The sequence below is a fragment of the Manis pentadactyla genome, chromosome 12 (genome assembly GCF_030020395.1).
Source record: "Manis pentadactyla isolate mManPen7 chromosome 12, mManPen7.hap1, whole genome shotgun sequence".
In the NCBI taxonomy this organism is placed as follows: domain Eukaryota; kingdom Metazoa; phylum Chordata; class Mammalia; order Pholidota; family Manidae; genus Manis; species Manis pentadactyla.
This window is the reverse complement of record NC_080030.1, coordinates 70,837,663-70,863,837: the sequence shown is the minus strand read 5'-3', so window position 1 is coordinate 70,863,837 and position 26,175 is coordinate 70,837,663. Positions and strand designations below refer to the sequence as shown.

Sequence of the window (26,175 nt, the reverse complement as noted above, 5' to 3'; positions counted from 1 at the left end):
CACACTGAGATTCAAGTGGTCAATAACAGATTCTTTTCTAGTTTTAGTAAGAATCCTGAAACTCAGGGAAGTACCAACATTAAAAGATGAGGAATGTACCCCATTAAGAATCATATTACACTGGAATGTTATTAAGTATACACAGAAATAATGAAGAAATTACCTAAATCATAGTTTTGATGTACAAGAACAGATTTAAGTGAACGTGCAATAATAAATTTTTATAATCACTGCTTATGTCTTTCATCAGCTATTTAAGGTGTATGAAGTTTTCAAAAGATCATCCATAGTTAAAGTTGTACTCATAGTTTAAGATTTTCAGAAAATTAATTGGTTATTTTGGAATTAGTGTTTAAATGTTCAAGAAAAATTGGGGTTCATCAATTTTTTTTCTACATAAATTTAACGAAGTGATTAATTTAGTATTGAGTATTTAGTACTTTTAGTATTGAATATTCTTCATGTTTAAAATGCCCTCAGAAAATGAAAGAATTTACTAATTATTATTTTACAAATTAATACTTCAGAAGAGAAAGTCTCCAATTATGAATCCTAACAGCCGCTGCTAGAATGCAAGGGAAGAAGTGATTTTAAAAGGACTTAAGACAAAGCTTGAGTTGTCTATTCCTACCAAACACAAGTCATTTGCTTGGCTTTAAAGACAAAGGAATCATAACTTGGTAGGAATCACATTTCCACAATAACCACTTGGATAGATGCCCTGATGTATGATCGTAGCTACTTCATACCACTCTCTCTCCTTTCAACCACAGGACTTAAATAGTGTTGAAGGTAAGTCCCCAAAATAGACTAAGAATCTGAAGTACAAATGTTGGCTCAAGAAAGGAAAACTCAAAAAGTCAGTACTTCAGAGAGCTACTATCTGACCAGTTGCCAGATCTTTAGATACCGTGGAATTGTGAGGGTACCTCTCAAAGAAAGAAAAGTGCTAGTCACATTAAATCTGACACATGAGAATAAAGACAAATCATATTAGAAAAATCACATGATTCTGGCAAATCAAAACTGTTCACCACATTTAGCACATCTTGGGTGAAAGAAAAACAAAAAACAAAGGAAAAAATAGAAAAAGAGTCCACCTAACTTGTAAGCTTTACGAGCCCTATCTTCCCAGCATTTGTTCCGGAGTGAATGAAAGAAGGGATCTTGGGAACCTCACCCCACCCCCGGGCCCCGCCCACCACTCAAAACCAAACCCAAACAAACAAAGTCTTTGGGAACATAAGTACTCTGTTTGCAAAATTAAGCACAGTGTGAATTAATTCAATTCAAGTGCTGGTATCACAGTGAGTTACATTGATTATACATCTTTTCAAGTTATGAAGATAAACCTGAAATCATACAACCTGATAGGAAGATTGTTTGGTGCTCAAATGGCCACGAGTTCTATACATACATAAACACCACATTGGCACTGTAAAGAAGGTGCTGTGTTGAGCTGCAGGGGAGGTGTGGTGAAATAAGACCACAAGGCTTTTCGTGATTATGGCTTTTTTCTCATTTCTTCATCCCAGTCAAAATCTAACGTCTCATCACCTAGTTCTGGTAAAGTAAAGAGAGATTTTGTGGAAAGAGTCAGTCTCTCAGTAGACCCTTCCAGCTGAAAAGTTTCCCTCTTCCTGCCAAGCCCAGTAGCTGTAGTTGCAGGAGGTCTTAGGACTTTCTGGTCCTCACTGTCAGGAGGAGGAGGGGATTCTGATTTGGATTCAGAGGAGGAAGTAAAGGAGAAGTCGGCCAATTTGGCTAATGTGCAAGCGTGAACCTTGCCCCTTTTGTTCCTGCATGAAACCTCTTCCCTTCTGTCTCTTTCACAAGTAAGGTGAAAACGCCCAGGCTCATTCCCAAGCTCCAACTGGGGCTGAACAGTTCTCTTTTCCGGAGCACGTTGCCCCTGGTCCCTTGACCCCACTTTCCCTGGCGGCTGCCGGGACGCCTGCAACCTTGCCTCCCGCTGCCGCTGAGCCGAGCTCTTGTTTGCCAGGGAACCGGCCAGCTTCTCGGGATCCGCCCCAGGCGGAGCTGCTCCTCTTGCTGCTCCCTGCTGGGGATTTCTCTCACTCTGAACTGCGGTCTCAGGCGTGCCACGGGACAGAGGGCTGTGGTCTTCAGGGCGGTGCATCAGTTTTGACCTCTGTTTGAAAGTAAATTTTGCCAGTTTGGCCACTGGGGGACCCTGACTCCCAGTCCTTTCAAGTCCGGGCTCTTCCACCTGAGCAGGGGGTTTCCGTCTCTTCCTTTTGGGAGTCTCCAGCGTCCTTTCTGGGCTACGCACAGGAATGGGCAGAGGATGAGAAGGGCTTGTGGGCTGTGAAGACGCCCTGGGGAGATTCCTGCACAACTCCTGGGCCCTCTGCTTGCGCAGCGTGTGCAGTTTCCTGGGGACGTGATGAGTCAGGACTGGGCCGGCCTCATCGGCAGACAGTGCTCCTTCAGAAACAGCGGCTGCCTTTTTCACCTTGTTACCCTCAACACTGTCTGGTCTCAGTGGAGTTTCTGCTTCTCCCGGTGCTGGAAGCTGTCCAGTTTCCAACCTGCTCCTCTGGCCTGCCTCATTCTTTTCCTCACCCTGAGATTTGTTGTTGGAGATTTTCAAAGCCATTTCCCCCCCAGTTGTTTTAGGACTATGAAATACAGGAACAGTGGGTTCAATCTGATGAGCTGCAATGGAGTCAAACCAGTCCAAACTGTCATCTCTGCTATTTTTGTGCTTGTTTGAATGTTTTCTACTTGTGGATCCATTAGGCCCCAGATGGGATGGGGGGTTGAGAAGCGGGCTTGCCTCAGCAATGCCTGCAGTAGAGGACCTATGCTTGCTACAATTCTTTTCCTGCTGTGTTGATGTTCTAAACTTCGATTCTTCCCCTGGATCATTTCTTGAGGATCCTGGAATAGTCTCTGCCTCTGTTGCCTGTGGCTGGGATTGGGACACACACTGATTCTGTAACCTGTAGCAGAGATAAAGAAGTAAAACATGTACTGAAGCAAAAAGAATTTACTTTAACCTTTTCATTTCTTTAGTCTCTTGAGATGCCATCTGAAGGCTTAAGTCCAACAAAATTCCAAGTTAGTATCAAATACAGTCTTGAAGAGCAGCAGTAGAAAATTATCCTCTTTCATCAGTATAGAATTTAAGTGCTCCCACAGTCCTAATTTAAGCTAAAACTGTAGTGAAATAATGGAAATGAAGTAGCAGGTTTATCTACATTTTAGATCTCTCAGAAGGTTCATTTAATTAAGATTGTTGAAGGTCAGTGTGAAAATGTTCAGTCTTATCTCTCATGTTAAATGTTCAACTATAAGACAGACTTGCAGCTACCTGCACTATAGCTGACTGCTGATCAAGAAAAGTGGCTCTAGTTTTGAAGACAGTTTACAGATCAGAAAGTCAAATCTTAGAGATTATGATCTTCTCACATTTCTTTACCCAACTGAAGTTGCTAAATTTTAGTTCACCTAAAAAGCCACCCTCCTTAGGAAAAGAGACTGTAGCTCTCACTGCCCTCCAGCATTCATATTCATCACGACCTCACACAGACAACTGTGATGAATGCCAAGTCCAGTCATGTTTCTACATGTGGATGGATGGGTAGCTACTCTCCATCAAGCTGAAACCTACTCACCCTCCCAGAAAGAAGGATCTCATCAGTGATACTCATTTTTAAATCTTGGGCATATTAGAAACTGAAATAATGCCATAGGAACAATTTCTAACAGATTGTTGTTTTTCAAAAGGAGGTCCTTTAGGAAGCCTTTGCTAGCAACCTAGAAGTAAATGCCTTTTCTACGAGGGGTAATGTGACCCCACTTCCAAACACTCAAATCTGAAAAGGAAATATACTAGAAAGCATACTGAGTAAATTATTCTAAAAATAATGTGTAATCATAGAAAAAGGAATTTAAAAAAAATATTAAATTTAAATGAATTTAAATACATTAAAATATCAATGGTAGAGCTCTCTGAGAATTAAGATTATATGTGATTTTTGTGTTCTTATTAATTCATTACTGTTACCTTTCAAAATACTTAATAAAGAATATGTATAACCTCTTACAATTAGGAAAGAAAAACTGCAAAAAACGTTCTAAAAATATTGAGCTATCTTCACTCACAGTAGACTTGGGAACATCAATACTGCAAAATCTATGTTCACTGTAGTCACTATCAAATGAAAAAATTTCAAATAGCATTCCAAACTACCACAATCTAGAATACCCTCTTCATCAAACTGAGGTTATAGATACTCTTAACTGTTAAAGCTCCAGAAAAGTGTCCTAAAAGATGGAAATTTTAAGGGATAGAATAATTCAGACTATTTTAGTCTAATTCTGACCATGGGAATTAAATTCTCCCCTATATAAAACGTCTGCAGTTTCACTACATCTTCCTAAAAGCCAGCCTCTTTGTACTCTTTTGAGGTGGGCAGAATGGCCACAATTTGAGGCAGGCTGTCACTAGTAAAGCATTTTACAGAAGAAAAGTGTGATAAAAATACAAATAGTCTTATTACTAACACAATCTCCTTAAGGAACAGAGAACTCTTTTCAGGGGATAAACCCATATGCTACTTGGGGTTTTCTCAGTTGATAAGATTAGCTTTAGATTATTATGTCTTAGAGGTAATTTATTTTCATTCACAGGGCACCTGGCTTTTTGTTGCTTTGAAGATAAACACTGGAACGTGTCCTTGCACTACACAGAAATACCAGAAGAAAATAATATTTTAAGGCAGAATCCTATTTTTTTGATTATTATCTACTTACTGTTTCCTTCTTTCTCTCCAGGAAGGTCATTTTAAATTTGGTAAGTCCAATTGCTATTTTTCTATCACACAGCACTGATTCTGAGCCTCACGTTTCTTCCCTTCCTGAATCCAGCACATGTCAGCTCTTGGTAGTCAAAATGACCGATTGCTAGTCAGTCAAAATGAGCAGCCTCTCCAAAAGCAAAGCTACCCCAGGGCAGGCCTGAAATGCACCACATCAAACCATAAAAGAACTAAAGCAACAGCTTTGATCTAAATACTAGGCTCTGGATCATTAAAAAGCCAGAAGACCAAAAGAAAAGGGGTTTGATTTTATAAAAGTGCACGGTTACTACAGGCTGGCACCTGGGTACTATTAGCAGGATAAAGCCAGTCCCCACACTTCCTCCAGAAGGCTGGGCTGGGGTTCTCTAAATTAGAAAAAGAGTGCTGCAGGATGAAGGGAGTGCACAAGTAGACAAGAAAGCCTGAAAAAGAATTCTCTAGGTTTTATGTAATACAGTCACCAACCTTAATGTGGTGCCCAAAGTCTCCCGCTGCTGTCCACTTCCACATGCACTCACTCACCAGACCTGAGCTTTGAGATCAACCCAACAACCAGGCTCAGGCCAATGATTAAGCTACTCCCTGATGATGAAAATATCCAAATGAATACACTTGCCATTCCATTCCTCACTCCTGTTTCACGGGTACAAACTCAAAGTCTAGCTTCATAGAAGTTCATGCATTTAGGGAACATGCAAACAATAAAGTTCAGGTGAAAACACTTTAGGCAATGCATGTGACATGTTCCTTCCTATATGGCCATGCTGTCAGCAAGTCATTAGAAAAGGGAGCCTTAAAACACTGCTTTTGTCATTCCTGAGCTGTTATTGGTAGGATGAAAAGTAGTTTTTTCTTCAACATAAAATACATAATTTTCACTGGGATTTTTTAAATCTACGGAATATGTAAAATTTTAGAAGTCATGAAATTGGGCATGTAGGGAGGGAAAATCATGCTGCTGAAGGGAGGGTCAGAGCTGCTGCTAATGAACTAGGAGGGCCTTTTCCAGGTGAATCAGTACTGGTTATCTCTACCTCTGTAATTTCCCCAGCGCACTAGCTTAGGCTGGCTTGGGAGCAGTCTGGGCCTTAGTCTATCTGTGGTTTTCTTTCACCAGTGTAAAAAGACTAATGATCAAATATTTATTATGCTTGGAAGAAAGTTTTTAAAACAGTAAGAATAAAATTTAAATATTAATTAACACAAATATTAAGATTATGTATGTAAATTCCCTTGCAAATGTCCTCTCCTGGCAAGATAAAATGATAAAGTCAAGTTATTAATCTATTTTGTGTTAGGGTCTGGCCCAGGACAGATCTCTCTCCTGTCTCCAACTTCCTCTTTCTTACCGGCAGTCCCAGCCACCTCTTTGAATAGCACTACTATACTTCTTATATTAAGCCAAAGAAAGAGAAGAGCAAGAAGTGGTAGTGGTAAACAAGATAAGGCCCCTTCACCAGGATTCCTTGATTCCATGGAAACTCTGTGTCTTGGGTGTGAGCCGTGGGTAGCCTGCCTTGGTGCCTCTCATGTAGTTGGGACCCAGTGGCATATATGGTTTGCTATACATGGTGAAAGACCAGACAGTGTTCTCCATGAGGCTCATCAAACCAGCAAACCGAGGAAATGCAGTGGAAGGTGGTCTCCAAAGGTAACAGCCATCAAATCCCCCATTCCTGTATGTCTATGGCACTCCTACCATCAAGAAGTGGTGTCTGTTTCCCTTTACTTCATAGGTGGGCTGACTTGTGACTTCTCTGACCTACAAAATGTGGCAGAAGTGATGCTGTACCAGTTCTGGCCCAGCCTGCAAGAGGCCTGGCAGCTTCCACTTTTGCTCTATTGGAGTCCTAAGCTACCATGTCAGAACTCTGACAACCCCACAGTAGGAAGAGCCCAGCCAGCACCCAGCCACAGAAGCCACCACACACATGATGGAGGTGACCCTGCATGTTCCAGTCCCAGCTGGGCTCCCAGCTCAGTGCAGGCATATGAGGGACCCCAGCCCACACACTATTAGGAGTAGAACAAGCATTCTCACTGAGCCCTCCTGAATTTATGGCTGTCAGAAAAGTGAACATTAAAATAGTGCTTTTCTAGGCCACTAAGCCTGGGGGTAGCTGGTTATACAGCAATAGATTACTTAAACAATCCCCTACAGATAGTACAGACAGATTTTCCACTTAATTTATACTTCATTTGTTTTACTAAATGCCAAGCAAGGCTTTTCCACTATATGACTTTCTGGGTTTTCTTTTCTCACCTTTCAAGTCTTCTTAGCTCTTCATTCAAGAGGTCGTACAGTTCCAGCTTTTCCAGAATGAGTTCACACTGCCTCTGGTACTGCTCCAGAGGGTTTTCAGGAAAGGAAGTATGCAGTGCATTTACACCTCCCAGCAGTGAACCTCCCTGAAGGCGTGAGAAAATGGAAAATACCAGGGAAAGTCACCAGGACACCTGCACAGAGCAAGTACCCACTAAGGACCACTGATCCCAGATGGCTAAGGCACTCTCCAGCCCCTTCTTGACTATCAGATTCACCTGGGGGCCTTTTGCAAATTCCAGTAGTCCTCTACCCCAATTCCTGGTGGCCACATCATTCTAGGGAGCCATGCTGTCACTAGTGTGTCAAGGAGAAAAAGTGCTGAGACTCACTCTTCACACCAATAGGCAGAAGCAATGCTGCTGATGAAGAGAAAGTACCTGTGAGAATCTCTCCCTTGCTTTTAAAGGGGGTTCTTTGACTGTATTTCTAGGAATATTAGGTCTAAAATAGCATTTTTATAACTCCTGATGTGCTATAAATTGCCTTTTCTTAAAAGAATGTTTGTAATGAGGGTTCCGACCTTACATACAAAGTATCGTTACCTGCATGGAGGACTCCATGACCGACACCACTGTCACAGCGTCTTCCAGAGTCACGGTGCTGCGGAACATCAGGCGAGCATGAGCTAGGAACGTAAGATGCATTGGAAGTTAAGAAGATTTTTTAATGAGTATCTGAGGTGATTAATGTATTACCCTACAGGATCTCGCCCATCAACTGTAATTTATGAATGAGCTACTAATAACAAATTAATTTTACTAGAACAAGCACAAAAATCGAAGTTCAACAAGCTTCAAGGTTGTTTCTTTAATAACGGACCTAATCCTTCAGCACAGCCATGGCAATTCAGTGTGTTTATCTGCAAAGTACTCTGGGATCCAGCAAAGAAAGGGACTATTAAGCATATATTTGGTATTCAACATCTTCTTATCCTCACTTTCTAGACTATTAGAGAAATACATAAAATTAAAACTCATTTCTCATCCTGGCACTTCTGTTTATCTGAGAGTTTCCAAACTACTGACTCACAAGCCTGAATTTTGGTTATTTCTTGCCTTAATATTTCTATTGAGCACATATTAATTATATCTTCATATAATAAAGTCAGTTCTTACGAATATTTTTTTTTAGAATTATTTAAACAAAGGCTAATATTAGAACTAACAGAAGTCTTGAGATGCCTGTTAGGTGTACGTATGCATGTAATTCTGACACCTTAGAGATGGGACAAGACATGGCCCTGTTAATTTGGTGTTAGTATGTTAGTGGTGGGCTGTGAATAATGATTAGTAAGAAACAGTTGGAGATGCTACACAGGAAACAATTCTAAAGGAGTATTCCCCTCAAAATGTTACCGACTGCGAATGAGAAACAAAACATCAGTAAAGACTTTCTACATGATGTCTTAAGTTATACAAGGTTTTGAGATGTCACAAAGATTCCTCTTTCTTAATGATGCTGCTTTTCCACTTAATATGCAGAAGCTGTCCCACACACAATAGAGGTTTTATAGTTCAGAGCCTCTACTTTTTAAGCAACTGTGAGCTCCCTGGAGGAGAGATTATTCTTGCTCATCTCTGAATTCATGGTGTCTAGCCCCATGCCTTACACATACTGGGCACCCAAAAAAAGTATTATTTGTTGAATAAAATAAACCTTCTGCTAATCGAATCAAGCTTTCCAACAGGCGGATGGTTGTCCGAGCAGCATTCCGGGAATCACTCTGCCTTTGCATCTGGTAGTAGCGGAGAAGGACTTGATTACCCACGTCAGACAGTGTGGGCTGGAGATTCCTAATAAGGCAGAAGTAGGTCTTCATCTTTTCCATGCTCCAGAGCTTCTCTGATTTGCTTGGGTAACCTGTACAAACAGGCAAGCATTTCATTTTAAGGGTTAATGAAGTTCTTGTACTCATTCTTAAAGAGATCACCTTCGAGTTTTGTAGCCATTGAAATCTAAAAGTGACCAGGCAGTATATAGGTTGAATATAGGCAGTCTTAGGATCTATGCTTAATAAGGTAGGCTCCCTACAGGGAATACACTTATCAGAATAACTAGTCTGCCCTACAGTAATAAACAACATTTCAGAAAACTTAATTTAAAAAGATGCCTAACATTTAGAGATTTGTTTCATAATTCAGTTGAGTTTTCTTTGCACTCAAGAGGTGAGTGGGAATTATATATCATACAGTTGCACCCTTTCACCAAGGACGGATTTACCAACTGTAATGTCACCAATGGCAGACAGAGAGAAGCCCTTTTCCTTTTGCTTGTTACTATGGGCTCACTGACTTGCTCCCCTCCCTGTTTTCCCTCTGTGCCCATTAGGTAGGGTACCTTGGATATTTACTTAATTTTCTTCAGAGACTTTTATTTAGTTATGTCTACTCTTTCTCTGTCAATTCAAACATTTGTCTTCACGTACCTTTGTTTTCTAAGATAAAGGAGGAAATTATACGATCCCAGTCTTCATTCCTGGTGTCAAGCAATACCAGGATCAGGTCAAATCGACTTAGAAGTGGGCTGCCAAGGGCGATGTTCACAGACACGGACTCGCAGGGGTCGTACTGGCCTTTCGGGTTAGTTGCTGCCAGGATGGTGGCCCTTGTGTTCAGCTTGCACACGAGGCTACCCAAAGAAAGGGGACAGCTCACTGACTATTGAGATTCAAACAAAAAGCAAGATTAAACTTGTTAATAAAAAGGGCTTCTCTTGTACCTTGAAAGTCTAGAGAAACTTGTTTGAAAGAGAGTGTGGAATTTGAGGAGGTATCACACACCAAGTTCAAATGAAGTCATGGTCTACATTTACATCAGCCTATCCTGAAGAGAAATAACTGTTGAATAAACACTTCTCATGCCCCTACTATGAGCAAACTCCTCTGCTGGATGCTAAGAGGTATACAAAATAAGCCAAACGTGCAATCTGCTCTTAAGGAACTTGCAAGCCACTGGCTATGATGGAAAGACAGAGCAGAATACAGTGACTTCTAAAGGTATAAAGTTCCAGGAGAAGCAAGGGGATGTGTGTTCATTTATGTGGAGAAGAGCTGCCCAGAGACACGTGACAAAGTACCTCTGAGCTGCGCCCTTCATGACAGCGGGGCTCTTCTGGGCGTGGAGGGATTTAGGCTTGTGCGTGTGGCACGTGAAGGTCGGGGGTGAGGGCACTGCTGAAGAATGATGAGTGGTTGAAGCAAAAATTTTCTGTGTGTTCACTGATTTTGTTTTGATTTTTCTAAGTGATGGAAACAAAAAAAAGAAAGAGAGAGAAAGGGGAAGGGAGGGAGGAAGAGAAAGGGAAGGAAGTCAGGGGAAATAAGGACTCATGAGCACCCTGTTTTTGAGGAACAACAGTGAGGGAAGGCTGAAGAGGTCTGGGCACGGTGGGCGGCTGGACCGGGAAGGACTGGCCGGTGCCCAGGAGCAATGAGGGCACTGGCCCAGCAAGAGGCGCGCAAGGCCTCACCCAGCAGAAGCAGGACAGGTGTGGGTATGGTATCACTCAGGTATTGTTTTTATACTTAATAATGATGCCATATTGATAAATAACAACAAATGTACATTTTCTTCTAAATTTGTAGGCTCTCCACCTGATGAATGAACGCTTTCAGTTTTAGTGGCACATCTGCCTGTCAGCAGTCCCAGCGCTGAGACTTCAGCAAACGTGCTACATTTGCTGATCCCTGACCTACGTACGTCCAGTTGGCACTAGCAATTACCTCATGCCCTAAAGGCTGAAAAATTTGAGAATCTTTTCTTGAGGCAAATGGTACAGGAAGACAAGGGAAGAGAGAGACAAGGCACTTTCACTGAAAACTAAATCCCCCTTTTAAGTAAGTACTGACAGGGAACAATTCTGAACAGTCCACATCTTATAACTTATGTGTCAAAATGGCTTTGCAGAGGCAGTTGTTCAGAACTCAGAACCCAGTCTGTCACAAAAGCAATGTAATAAATGGTCCCTAGCTAGTTCCAGAGAAGCATATTTAATCCACACTGAGGTGAGGCTGTTCACATTTATCAGAGAGAAGAAAATTGCTGTAATACTGGCAATGAAACAAAATACAACTGCTTATGAAGTAGTTTTTTAAAAATTATTTTCAATGCGAGGTAAATTAATTGATTATTCCTCCTCTCTCTGATCAACAAATATATATAAGCCACTTCCTTTGTGCAAAGGACTGCATTGAGAGTTCAGAAAAATATACAGCTGGCCCCTGCCTTCAATTAGTTTACAGTAAAACCGCTGGAGGGTGGAGAGACTCAACCCAGCACCTGCCCAACAGTACACAGGCAGTGGAGGAGGGGGCAGCAGAGACAAAGCCCTGCAGAGACTCCTGGGTAGCCAGAAGATACACAGTCTTAAAGCCATCCATGATATGAGAAGGAAAATGAACCAGCAAGGACAGAAACAAGGTGGTGAGTTATTTCTGAGGTAACCAGAAAACAAATGAAAAGAACAAGCAGAAGGAAGGGGTCTAAGGAATATGTAAATCGGAAGGGAAAAAGCTGTCTAAGGGGCAGCCTGAAACAGAGAGGGGTGGGCAAGGGGAGAGGAGATTGTTTGCAATTATAAGTCAGGCAGCTGTCTGTAGCAAAGATGGAGACAGTGTGGTCCTGGTCATTTGAAAGAGGGGGAGACAGCAAGTAGTCTGGTGGTTGCAGATAGTGACAGAAACATTACTGCATTAAAAACTGAATGGTGCTTTAGAAAACACAGATACATCAGAGTCTAAATCCTAAGTACTTTGTGCATAATAACGGCTGACTAAATAACTGCTGAATGAATAAACTTACAAATTAGTTCAAAATGATGGTCCTTTTTCCAACCCAACAGAGTGCTGAGCTGAGCTCAGTCGAGAATAGAAAAAGGAATTATCTTAGAAATTAGAACCAGGGCCTAATCACAAAACTCTTAACAATGCCCGTCCAGCAGGACCCCCAGATTTCTACAATGCAGTGTCTGCCATGTATTTCCCACCTTCCTCTGTTCTAAGTGGAGGTAGTTACTGTGACCAGCCAGTCTCTGGCCACTGTGATATACACTGCGCAGTGGGAAAGGGAGGGTGGGGACATGCTTCTCTGTCTCAGTTTAAAGGTGTCTTAGTTGGGTCCCTCAATAGCTGACTTTCGAGATAAACACTTACTGGTAGTTAATTTGGGAGGTAAACCTAAACGTAGAGAAAGTCAGAACAGAAAAGAAAAAAGCCAATAAAGACAACGATGAGCAACTTACTACTGTAGGAAATTGGGGCTCAAACCGGCCAGGGAATCTTGAAATTATACCAAAATTATCCCACCCAGGGATAGAAAAAAAAGAGGTATTGACTAAATGATCCCTCAGTAGTTGAGGGTTAATTCTGGGGTATTAAAATCCCCACACTTCTAGGTTGCCCACGTAAGGGTTGAACAAGCTCCTGCAGTACCAGAGAATGCCCTTGGGCATATGGGCACAGTGGTCCCAGAAATGGGAATATGACAGTTGCAGGCAAACTCAGAAGGGGCATAAGGAAGGCATCGCAATCTTTGGTTATTGTGGATCACTGGATTATAAGGAGCCATAACTAGATGTGCAAATTTCCTGCAGGTCCTGATCACTGAGTGGAATGCAGCAAACAGAAAGGACCTTGGGTTGTATTTCTTAGGAACAGGTTGTGTTCCACGTGTAGAAAGGAGAGTGAAATAGCACATTGTGGTAGAGACTGAAATGTGTTCACCCATTCTTAATTCCTTTCTTCCAGACAAAGCTAAGCCATATTTCCCAGCCTCCTTTGCAGTAAGGTGAGCCCATGTGACTGAGCTCTGGTCAACAGAAAGGGGGCAACAGGAATGTACACCACTTCTGCCTGGTCCCTGAAATCTTTTATGTGCAATCCTCTACTTTTCTCTCCCTTACCATGTAAAGGAGGACCGGTCCATAAGGCTGAAAAGCTCTGTGATAGAAGGAGTCAGGATCTCTGAATGATTCTGTGGGCTAGAACAACTCCTCTTGCACACATACATGAGCAAGAAACCACCTTAGATTGTCCACTGCTTGGTAGAGCAGTTAGCCTACACTGACGGATATATAGCAAATCTCCGGCAAGCTCCAGATTCTCTGGCTGTGGCAAAAACCATCCCAATGCTAAGTGGTCTCCTCACCAAAACAATCAGCCTCTGATGCAACACTCACATACCAGTTTCTAGATTATCCAACATTTCTAGATTAAAAGGGCCTCAATTTAAAATAAAACTGTTTAGCACCTCCCAAAAATGGGGTAAAAAGCCCCACAGAACCACACAAAATAAAAACACAATGATATTCTCACAATCCATCATGTATTTCTGGTAATCATAAACATTAGGTACACACATGTTCCCCTGCATTTTAACAAGGTTAATAAAGTTGACAAATTACCTTTCACATTTACATTGACTCCAGGAGTGAGAACAAGAGATTCACAGGCAGTGGGGATAGGAAAGAGAGAGTGAAGTACTGCTCATGTATAGCATCTAAGAAAGAATAGAAAACTCTTAAAGTGCTTGGTTTGAACTTACATTTGCACATCTTGGTGACATGCTTGGATGCCTCTAAGGAACACTTGTCAACCCACAGTCCCTTTAGCCCCACGGGGGTCAAAGCCCTCTCAGTGTGGTGAGGTAGAGCACTTGTTTCCTCATCTCCCTGTCTTCCCTCATTAACCTGAGGGTCGTCTGTGAAGGATGCCCCCATAGACACAGCTTCAGAAGATTCTGGTAAGAAGAGGCAAACAGGGTGTCTGGGTGTGGAGCAATCTTGCCTTGGGGAAGTGGCTCCAAAGGCTGGCCTGTCAGTGACAACTGAAGGGGGTGGTTCAACAATACAGATTCTCAGTTCCCACCTCCGAGCTTCTGACTGGCAAGCCTGGTGTGGGTTACAATGCTGCGGATCAGCCAGGTGGGGATTGATGCCATGGCTCTTCTATGACTGTTAGAATCAGTATCTAGTAAATGTTTGTCTGTCTTGCTACAAGGTTGTGAGCATCTTAAGAACAAAGGCCTTGTCTTTTCATCTTTATGGTATTAGTAGCTAGCAGAGAGCATGACATTACTTAGTGCTCAGGACATGTTTTGAGCAAAACAATAAATTGCCATCTCACTTATCCCACTTTTTAAAATTTAGACTATACTTTTTACATAATCACTTGAGTATAATTTAGTAGCACCAAATATGTAATTGTAACGTCAAAACTTTTCTCCTAAAGTATGTCCTCAGCAAATAGTATACCCTATCTTTTAAGAATCGACTTACCCTCTATTATTAAGAACCTACTGATACCTTTCCTTTGAAGAGATGCTATCCTACTTATATTTGGGAAGAACCTTGAAAATAATGAAGCATTCTCTTTCCCAAATCATTACTTAGTTTAGCATTCTACAGTGTTAAAATCATTATCACATAAAGGCCTCTTAAGTGGCTTCTCACTCTCAGGTGGCACTGTGTGTTATTTACCAGGTGCAGGGACTGATTTGTACAGTTTAAAAAGACAGGTAAGTTCAAATACAGATATCTGTTTTTAAGCCCATAATGCATCATTTGTTTCTTGGCTTCCTCTTCTATTTCATTAAGCAAGCAGGACAAAATACAAGGTATTAAAACCCCCAAACTTTAAAAATGTTTTCAGATTTAATTGATATAAGTAGAGAACAACCAGATTATTGGTCTTATCAAACATGAATCAATTCAATAAGACATATATTTTGGTATCTTACACTAAGTTGCATTATAATAGACTCAAGGCATCCTGAGTGTTTAAGCAGTTTTTTCTATTCTGACTACCCATGAAAGTTTTCACACTGCAGAAATCTTAATGACTAGTTCCCTCCCAGGCACTGGCACATTTGAATGGTGGGTGTCTGGCTTTTGATATGCCCTTGCAGGTATATGCCCACCACACAGATAAAGCTTAACCTCAACTCAAGCTTATGGAATTGGCAGAGTTATATGGAACAATTAAGTGTGTGGTTCCTATTTTCTAAAAGAGCTCTATGCAGTGTATAGTAAGTGACACATTAAAAAAAAAATCTGAGAAATTTCCCAGCAGCTTTGCAAGCCAGCCAGATATTCTGATCCAGTAGTTTACACTACTATCATTATGGCAGTTTATAAGTCAAGTAAAAACACATGTCGATGTCGATCAGACTTCAGTCACTTGAGACATGAGAGAAAGAGAGAAAACAAAAGCAGACATATTTAAGAGTTCCTAAAAATGATATTGTACAGTATCAAACATCTCAAAGAAAAACCTGAAGGAGTCCTATAGAAAGGGCCCCAAGCATCTGTATGGTGATGGCTCAATGAAAGACCTCTTCTAGGGTACAGAAGCTTTTGCATTGCTGGCAAAAGGAAGAAAAGTTTTTGAACTTGGGGTATGAGGTGTAGGTAATGTGTTTAAAGTGTAAAATTCAGAGTACCTTTATTTTATTTTGGCAGAATACATGATTAAGTATTCCCTTTTCACCAAGGTATTCATACCTTATCTGCTTACTAACTGATGACTTGATATACCTTATGTCTCTAAAGATACTGTCTCAAATTTTGCACTTGGCAATTATCTGTGTATTTTTCAACAGGAAGATTAACCGGCTTCAGAATGAACTCAAGATTCTGATAATTATTAGTGAAAAAATTAGATGAGCAACTGTTGGAGGGAGATCCAGCTTTTCCTTAAATTGTAGAGTGACACACAGAGTAAGTACTATGAAAAGGGAACACATGAGCTAAAATGGAACTTGAAGAGGGTTCTTATGTCCCACTACCAAGCAGATGATAGATGTGCTCTGTGGACTGAAGCACACTGAATAGCCAAGAGCAAAACCAACATTTCATATTCTCGAACGTTTTTGTAAGTGATACTATATAAAAATAAAAGTAAAAAGGTAAAAAAATAATTAAATGGACAACTTGGATGGAGGAAAAAGATCACATAATTGGTAGTAGCTATGATCTGGGGAGAAATTGTAAAAACTACTAGAGTTTGACTAACAGTCTACATCTTATTAGGTAATGCAACTAAGCACTGTCTTTGAAAGCCCTGCCATCCTTGTTATCTCTCTTTGAAACCCACTGAGCTCAACTTTTCTCATAGGGAGCCACCTCCAATTTAGATTGACCAGGATCTTCTGTCTGTCTAAACTATTGTTCCCCAGCACTGACAAATCTACAAGTATGACAATTATTGTACGACTTGTTCTTTGGTATATTTCTTACATGATTCTTTTTTTTGAAGTATCATTAATACACAATCTTATGTTGGTTTCAAGTATACAACACAGTGGTTCAAGTTACCCATATTATTAAAACCTCACCCCACTAAGTACAGTTACTATCTGTCAACATGGGAAGATGTTACAGAATCAGTGGCTATATTCTCCATGTATTACCATCCCCTTGACCAACTTATATAATGATTGAGAATTTTTGTGCCCTTTTATCCCACTCACTCTGCCAACCCATCCACCCCAACCCTTCCCCAATGGTAGCTGCCAGTCATTTTTCAGTGTCTGAGTCTGCTGCTATTTTGTTCATTTTGTTTTGTTTTGTTTTGTACTTGTACTCCACAAATAAGTGAAATCATATGGTATTTGTCTTTCTCCACCTGGCTTATTTCACTGACCATAATACCCTCTAGGTCCATCCATGTTGTTGCAAATTTCAGGCTTTCTTTCTTTCTTAATGGCTGAATAATATTCCATTTTGTCTGTGTGCCACTTCTTCTTTATCCACTCATCTACTGATGGGCACTTAGGTTGCTTCCATTTCTTGGCTATTGTAAATAGTGCTGCGATAAACATAGGCGTGCACTTGTCTTTTTGAATCAGGGATCTTGTTTCCTTTGGGTAAATTCCTAGAAGTGGATTGTATGGTATTTCTATTTTTAGTTTTCTGAGGAAACTCCATGCTGCTTTCCACAGTGGCTGCACCAATTTACATTTCCATCAACAGTGTAGGAGGGTTGTCTTTTCTCCACATCCTTGCCAGCATTTGTTATTTCTTATGTTTTGGATAGTGGTCATTCTAACTGGTGTGAGATAGTATCTCATGGTGGTTTTGATTTGCATTTCCCTGATGATTAGCAATGTGGAGCATCTTTTCATGTGCCTGTTGGCCATCTGTATTTCTTTGGAAAAATGTCTAGGTCTTCTGCCTATTTTTTAATCAGGTTATTTGTTTTCTTGGTGTTGAGGCATATGAGTTCTTTACATATTTTAGATGTTAACTCCTTTTAGGATAAATTGTTTACAAATATATTCTCCAATCCTTTTTGCCTTTTGTTCTGCTGATAGCATCCTTTGCTATACAGACTTTTTAAAGTATGATGTAGTCCCACTTGTTCATTTTTTATTTTGTTTTCCTTGCCCCAGGAGATGTGTCCAGGAAAAAATTGCTCATGCTTATGTTCAAGAGATTTTTGCCTATGTTTTCTCCTGAGAGTTTTAGGGTTTCATGACTTACATTTAGGTCTTTGATCCATTTCGAGTTTACTTTTGTGTATGCAGTTAGACAGTAATCCTGTTCATTCTGTTGCATGTAGCTGTCCAGTTTTCCCACCACCAGTTATTAGAGAGGCTGTCTTTCCCCATTGCATATTCATAGCTCTTTTATTGTATATTAATTGACTATATATGTGTGGGTTTACTTCTGGGCTATTTTGTTCCATTGATCTATGGGTCTGTTCTTGTGCCAGTACTATACTGTTTTGATTACTGTAGCTTTGTAGTATAGCTTGAATTCAGGGAGTGAAATAACCCAGCTTTGCTCTTCTTTTTCAGGTTGCTTTGGCTGTTCAGAGTCTTTTGTGGTTCCATGTGAATTTTAGGATTATTTGTTCTAGTTCATTGAAAAATGCCACTGGTATTTTGATAGGGATTGCAATGAATCTGTAAATTGCTTTGGGCAAGGTAGCCATTTTGAAAATATTAGTTCTTCCTATCTATGAGTACAGGATAGATTTCCATTTATTTGTGTCTTCTTTAATTTCTCTTATGAGTGTCTGAGTTTTCAGAGTACAAGTCTTTTACCTCCTTGGTTAGGTTTATTCCTAGGTATTTTATTATTTTTAATGCAATTGTAAATGGAGTTGTTTTCTTTATTTCTCTTTCTGCTAGTCTGTTGTTAGTATATAGGAACACAACAGATTTTTGTGTATTAATTTTATATCCTGCAACTTTGCTGAATCCAGTTATTAGTCTCTTTTGCCCTCATGATAGGTCTGTACAGGCCAACCACTGGAATGCCAACCAACCACATAACCCCACATACCTTCTGTGTAAGCTGCCACACAGGAAAAACGGACTGCACCAGAGATTGGGACCCGACCTAAAAGCAGTCAATTCACAAACTGGCCAGAGATCTCAGTTGCTCTCGCATTAGTCTTCTAATTGGAACAACAGTTTCCAACTGGGCCTCTTGAGGGCAGTTGAAATGGACACAAGAGAGAGAACTAAACTACTAAAGAGAGCTAAACCCTATCCAGTGGAAAGATCCACAAATGAATAAAAAAAAAAATCAGTCACAAAGTATCTGAGTCACAATAATGGCAGAACAGGCTGAAAGATGAATACACTTCTGATGTTAAGGAGGCAGTAAGACAATACAGCTACTATTTTGTATCTACTTTGAACAAATTCCTATCCCCCAAATTATTTCTGTTCCTCAGTTTCCTCCTCTGTAAAAGTGGGGTATAATAAAGGTTGCCTGATATCATAGAACTATTGTGAAAAATAAATGGGTTGTTACATACGCAATACTTTGAGCCTAGCACCTAATAAATACTAGATAACTATAGATAACCACTTTTTATCTAAACTCCTGCTTTCTGAAAATGGAATAATTAAGGAAAATTTTTTAATAAATTCCTTGCTATCCAAATTCAAGAACCAAAGAGGTTTGGCTATAGAGAGATACTTGTGCTACTTATTATAGTCAAGCTTCTCAACATGTGCAGAAACTATGCTATGTGATTTACATGTGAGAATAAACCAACCTCTTTTTTTAAATTGAAACATATTTGACATAGAACATTGTTTAAGTTTAAGGGGTATGACATGTTGATTTAATACATTTACATATTGTAATATGATTAATATTGTAGTGATAGACCTATCACATCACATAATTCTTTCTTTCTTGTGGTGGAAGTAATGAAGACCTAGTTTCTTAGCAAGTTTGATGATTATAATATTATTGTGTATATTCATTACACTGTGTATTAGATCTCCAGGACTTTTTGTGTATTGGTTGCAAGGTTGTACCCTTAAGAAATATTTCCCATCCTCTGCCATCCTCCACACCCCCAGCCCTTGGCAACCACCATTTTACTCTCTATTTTTATGAATTTGGCTTTTTCAGATGCTACATATAAGTGACAGCATACAGTACAGGATTTGCTTTTCTTTGTCTGACTTACCTCACCTAGCATAGTGTCTTCGAAGTGCACCCTTATTGTTGTAAATGGTAGAACTTCCTTCTTTCTCGTGGCTGAATACTATTCCATTGTATAGACCGCATCTTTTATCCATACACAGGAAGTTAGGTTGTTTCCATATCTTGGCTACTATGAACAATGTCATAATAAACATGGGAGTGCATATATTCCTCTGACATCCTGTTTCATTTCCTCTGGTGTATATGCTGAAGTGGAATTGCTGGATCATTAAGTAGTTCTACTTTTAAGTTTTTGAGGAACCTCCATACTGCTATCCACAGTGGCTACACCAATTTACATACTTACCAACAGTGTACAAGAGCTCCCTTTTCTTCACATCCTAACTAGCACTTGTTATCTCTTGTCTTCTTGGTGAGAGCCATTCTAACAGGTGTGTGGTGATACCTCATTATGATTTTGATTTGCATTTCCCTGATATTTAGTGATGTTGAGAACCTTTTCATGTACCTATTGGCCATTTGGATGTTTTCTTTGGAAAAATGTCTACTTAGATTCTCTGCCCATTTTTTCATCAGATTGTTTGCTATGAGCTATAGGAGTTCTTTATGTATTTTGGATATTAACCACTTACCTAATACATGGTTGGCAAATATTTTCTCCCATTTTCTTGGCTACCTTTTCAATATACTATTGCAGCAGGACACGTTCTATGTGATCGAGCTGGATGCAGGCATGCAGTCCTAGATCAAGGAGAGGCGCATGCTCCTCTTTAAGCAAATTATCATCTTTAGTGAGCAACTTAGGAAGGGATTCATCACCCTGGGCAACTTGTTCAAAAGGAACATCAAGATGAATTACTTAGTCCTGGAGAATATGGACAAGGACCCCTGTAAGTCTGTGCTCATGAACAGGGAGACTTCTCAGCAGGTCATTCTATAAACTGCCAATACTCACATTCAGCAAGGCTGCGCGTAGGACATCAATATGTCTTAGCAACATAGCAAGACTTCTTAAATGCACTACAGTCACCCACTGAGTATCCGTGGAAAGAAAGGAGCACAGTTGCAGTGAGGTCTCAGCCTGCTCACATTCCTTAAGCCAGCTCTGGTCCCACTCCCATGTCTCTGTGGGCTCTGAGAAGCCCACAGAAACTCCCAAAGGGCTCCAACTATAACCTGTCTCTGCCATTCCTGTAGATATCTACTTCCAAGGGTTTCACTACTACTAGCCTGGGGACAAGTTTGAGGCCAGCAAGCAGACTGGCCTGGGAGGCTGCAAAGTAACCTTGGTCCAGGACCGTGATAAAAAATTACTATTCACCAAAGGAGAATGAAATCTATGTGAGCCAAGAAGATATGGTCTGGGCCCTCATTGTCAGCCAGCAGAACATGTGCCTGGTGTACCAGTTCCCCAGCCACACTTCCCTGCAGCTGAAGACTGGGTGCTGGGCAGCATCCTAGAGCCCCTCACCAAAGCCAGCAGCAGAAACAGTGACAAGAGCCTCAGTAAGTGCTTCATAACCTTCCCCAGGAGAGGCGTATGTGGAGTTTTAAAATTCAAAAGCAAACAGCACAAAAATGCAAACACATGGTAGGGAATTATAGCTGCTTACTCTGGACAGTGACACTAGAACCAGGGTTTTGAGTGGGGGAACCACATGCAACATGTCATCCAAGCCAGACTGCTGTAATATTTTTTGTTGGTGGTTGGTGATAATAATTTTTCTTTCTTTTCATTTCTAATTTTCTGCTCATTTTTCCTTTTTCCTCCTATATCGTTTTGCTTATTTTTTGGGGGGGGGGGGGAGAAATATAGGAAGGATAGCCCAGGAACCAATGAAAAGGTATCTGTACAGGTTAGAAGAAAACAGAATAGAAGGGGTAGACCTATGAGTGTGATTACTTTGATATTTTTCATATTGTTTTGACTTTTGAAACATGTTTTACAAATTCAGAAAATAAAAAATAAAAAAGATGGAAAAAAACAAAATCTAAAAGTGAACACAAACATAAGATTAAAAATCTATTTTATAACTGCCTATCAAGTCAATAATGACCACACAAAGAGAAGAATTCAAATCACCTTGGAACATGCACTCTGACCATAGATAGCCTTATATTGGAATATAGTAGAATATATTCTGAACATAAAAAGAAATTCAAAGAAGGCTTGCATATAACTTTTTTATGGTGGTTATTATTGCAATGGTGTTGGTGTAACATTTTGGAAACTCAAGTAAGTACAGAAACATAAGGAGTCCTGTGAACACTTTCATATGTGTATGAAATAAATAATTTTGAAGAGTCATAAGCATCTTCTCACCATGGCCTAAGAGGATATCGACTAGAAAATAGTCTTTTAAAAAATACATAAATGGTTGCACAACAATGTTAATATACTTAACACTACTGAACTGTGTGCTTAAAAATGGTTAAAATGGTAAGTTTCATGCCACGTGTATTTTACCACACTGTAGGCACTGAGCCAGGAAGTGACACAGATCAACTCTAAGCTGAGTATATCCCTGGAAGAAGGGTGCTGTTATTTTCCTTTCACAGATGAGTGAACTGTGGCTCCAAGATGGCAATTACCTCCCACAACATCAGAAAGTAATACCAGAGGCTGGAATTGACTCTAGGTTTCTCAGTCCCCAAAGCTTATGCTCCTTCTATCATAACCATATTTCCTTTTCAACAAGAATATTAACAATTTACTTTTGCTGTATTTTAAATGATGGGGCATTCCCTGATTTTGCTATTGATGGATTATTTATTGTTACTGAGTAGTGACAGTAGCAGTTTTAAGTTAATTTAGCAAGAATTCACAAAGAAGACAGTAATTCCAGAGGAAAATTATTTAGTCTCTTGGACGCCAACATCTGACCTTCCTGAGGGTTCTTGTTTCAGGTCACATCCTCTGTGTGGAAAACATGGAGCCTAAAACTCAAGGTGGAAGAGATCCAAATTCAAGTTGTATGTCTGTTCTGTTTTTAAATACAATTTAAATTTTTGAACATTTAAGTTTAAATTAAGAAATGTTAAGTCTGTTTGAAATACATTTTCAGGCAACACGCACTAGCAACATGTTCAGAAGCAAAAGCAGCTACTACTAGATGCTTGTCAGCATGTGCTGGGCCTGCACTCCTGGGGATGGGTTGGAAGTTGACTATTCAGTAAGGTCAGAGACTACAGGAACCCAAGCTCTGTTATTACAAGGTAATTAAAAATACCTTCACTGAATTGCTCAAGAAACCCTTTCAAGATGGAGAAATAGAAGGAGCAAACTACTGAATTTCATTACTCAGAGTTACACAATACTCAGGAGTATGTCTTTAAAAATGCATGATAAAAATAAAATAGTTTAAATGTCCTTATGCATGCAGAAATAGTTATGTGTAAGGAGGAACAAACTGGAATGTCACCAACATTCACACTGAAATTCAACAGACAAGACCTAATTTAATGATACTAACTAGAAGAGAACAAAGATCCTTTAATTCCTGGAGTGCAATAAATTATAATAATCTTTAAATGAAACATATATGCTAAAATGCTTTCAAAAGTAAAAATTCTTACATCAGTGTAAAGTAGTTGGAAGGATAAAATATTGGTCGTGATCCATGCCAAGTTCAAAGAGGTATTGACTCTGGATAGTAGCCAAGATGAAAGAGAAACATTTGAAGAATTTTATCTTGAAAAGATAATCACACAAATGTTTACCATAATAATAACCACATCAATGCCTACCATGGGGCAATGGTCTAAAAAGTAAGCCCTTGAGAAAAGCTCACTAAATCAAATCATTCAAAGTGCTTCTCAGGTAAAACTCCTTTCAACCCATATTATATGCCTGACAAATGATTTAAAGGAGAAACAAGGAAAAATCAACTCTAAATATGAGTAGGAAGTAAAGTTCAAATCTCTCGTCTGCTAGGCATTAAGTCTTCTATCATCTCTTGTCTGCTAGGTGTTAAGTCTTCTATCTCAACAGACAAAAGAAATCCAATCTGAAAATTATTTGCTAAATTATTTCCTTTAGATGATGTCACTCCAATTTAAAAAAGCGTTTTGCTGATAATAAATGTATCATCTTCCCTGGCATTATTACTCTTTTCCATCCCCTTCCTGTCTATCCTTCTGTGGCTTCTTACTATGCAAGTCTACCAGCAGAGTGCAAAGCTTGCAAGGGTTGTGAACTTGAACCTGTTCATACATTGTTACCAGTCAGGGAAGAGATGAGTGTAGGAGAAAGTGTTAAAAAACTTCAATAGCAATTTGACAGAGGGATTTTATGTCTGTTGAATCTAAAAACAAAATACATAGGTTTATATATCTTGTAAATTAAGAATTTTTAGAGTATAATTTACATACAATAAAATTTAACTTTTCAAGGTCAATCCCCCCTGTAGTCAGTTCCCTTTCCTGACCCAGAATCCTTGGTAACCACTGACCTGACTTCTCTCCTTTAAACTTTGCTTTTTCTAAAATTTCATATAAATGGAATCATAAACTTCATAGTCTTTTGTGGCTGGTATCTCTCACTTCACACAGTGCTTTTAAGATTTAACCATGTTATTACATGTATCAATAGTTGGTTCCCTTATATTGCTAGAAGTACCATTTTATGGGTGCATCAAACTGTGGTTATTCATTCACCACTTGATGGGTTTCTGGGTTTTTTCCAATGTTGGATGATTATGAATAAAACCGCTCTTAAGCATTTTATGTACAGATCATCTTTTGTAAATGGATATCAAAAGTGTTCCAGCACCATTATTTTTCAAAAGGACTATCCTTTTTCCTTTGACTAGGACTTCCAATACAATACTGCTCAGAAATGGTAAGACTAGCTATCCTTGAGTTACTCCCAATTTTCAATGGAAAACATTTAGTCTTTTACCAGTAAATATGAAATGTTTCTTGTAGTTTTTCATGGATATCATTTAAACAGGAAGAGGGACTTCTTTTTGGCTTTGTTATGAATTTTTATCATTAATGGGTATTTAATTCTGTCTAGTACTTTTCTCCATCTCTTGGGATTATATATATATTTTTATTCTGTTAACACTGGAATTACATTGATTTTTCACCAGCTTTGCATTCCTGGATGAGCCCCACTGGGCTATACTATATAATCAATATTCTACTGGATTTAATTTACAAAAGTATTAAGAATTTTCATGTCTATGCTCACGGATGACATTTTTCTGTAGTTTTATTTTCCTTTAATGTCTTGGTAAAGTTTTGGTGTCTTCATGGAAATTCCCCCCCATCATCTTAACTTACCTGTGTGCTTGAATTTAAAGTCAGTTTTTTTGTTTTATTTTTGAGAAGGCATCTCTCATATTTATTGATCAAATGGTTGTTAACAACAATAAAATTCTGTATAGGGGACTCAATGCACAGTCATTAATCAACCCCAAGCCTATATCTCAATAGTCTCCAATCTTCTGAAGCATAACAAACAAGTTCTCACATGGTGAACAAGGTCTTACATAGTGAATAAGTTCTTACATGGTGAACAGTACAAGGGCAGTCATATCACAGAAACTTTCGTTTTGATTTATATGTGAGTCCCATATTTGTCCCTTATTATTATTATTATTATTATTTTTAATAAAATGCTGAAGTGGTAGGTAGATGCAAGATAAAGGTAGAAAACATAATTTAGTGCTGTAAGAGGGCAAATGTAGATGATCAGGTCTGTGCCTATAGACTAAGTATTAATCCAAGCTAGACAAGGGCAACAAAACATCCACGGATGCAGAAGATTTCTCTCAAAACAGGGGGGTGAGGTTCTAAGCCTCACCTCTGTTGATTCCCAATTTCTCACCTGATGGCCCCCCTTGAGGAATCTTACCTGTCATCTTCCAGGGCCATACAGGGAAATGTAAAGTTGGTAAGTGAGAGAGAAGCAATATTGTTTGAAAAGGTTAGCTTTTTACTTCTTTGCCGACTTATGCCCTGTGGCTTTTATGCCCAGCATTTGTCTTGAGGTATCTTTACCACTTGGAAGAACTGTGATACTCGGTAATTTTAAAGTCAGTTTTTTGAAGGCAGCATTCAGTTGGGTCTTGTTTTTCTCTCCAACCTGATGACCTTTGCCTTTGTTTACATGATTCATTATTAATACAATTACTGATATGGTTGAATTTAAATCTATCATCTATTCTATTTCTCCTAACTATTCTTTGTTGCCTTTCTCTTCTCTTCCTTTTTTCTTTTGGATTATTTTTAATGATTCCATTTTATCTCTACAACTAGCTTATTAGTTATGTCTCTTTTATTTTTTAGTGGCTGTTCTGCAGTTTACATCTTTAAATAAATATAGTAAATACAGTCTACCTTCAAATAATATTACACCACTTCATGCACAGTGTGAGTCCTTTAGAGTCTAAGAGGCCATCACAGCTGATGAGGGACCAGCACTACTGCTGTCTTTCCCCTCAGTGCTCCTAGGATTTCAAATTCTTTCAGTGTTGAGCTGCCGTGACCTGTGCCTAGTGTGGGGGTAGTGCAGTGCTAGAAGGTTATTTGTAGTGTTCCTGCTCTGTCTACAGCTTTCAGCAGTTGCTACATACTTATACCACAGGGGAGGTGTCTGTCCACACT

General features: G+C 39.5%; 1 protein-coding gene across 8 annotated transcripts in view; it reads right to left on the bottom strand.

The window, feature by feature from the left end:
• Window positions 1-778: 778 nt before the first annotated feature.
• MCM9 (minichromosome maintenance 9 homologous recombination repair factor) overlaps window positions 779-26,175 on the bottom strand; it is a 102,281-nt gene continuing 76,884 nt past the window's right edge. For 3 of the 8 annotated variants that reach the window (XM_036925052.2, XM_036925053.2, XM_036925054.2), the window contains 5 exons: window positions 9,581-9,783; window positions 8,812-9,015; window positions 7,698-7,780; window positions 7,093-7,238; window positions 779-2,966 (listed from right to left, as the gene is read on the bottom strand). In XM_036925052.2, the coding sequence (XP_036780947.2) occupies window positions 1,505-2,966; window positions 7,093-7,238; window positions 7,698-7,780; window positions 8,812-9,015; window positions 9,581-9,783 (2,098 nt within the window). In that variant the 3' untranslated portion in view covers window positions 779-1,504. Of the gene's footprint in view, window positions 2,967-7,092; window positions 7,239-7,697; window positions 7,781-8,811; window positions 9,016-9,580; window positions 9,784-13,694; window positions 13,890-26,175 lie in introns of those variants that run through there. The other 5 variants (XM_057489311.1, XR_005032584.2, XR_005032585.2 and 2 more) reach the window with 5 other exon arrangements.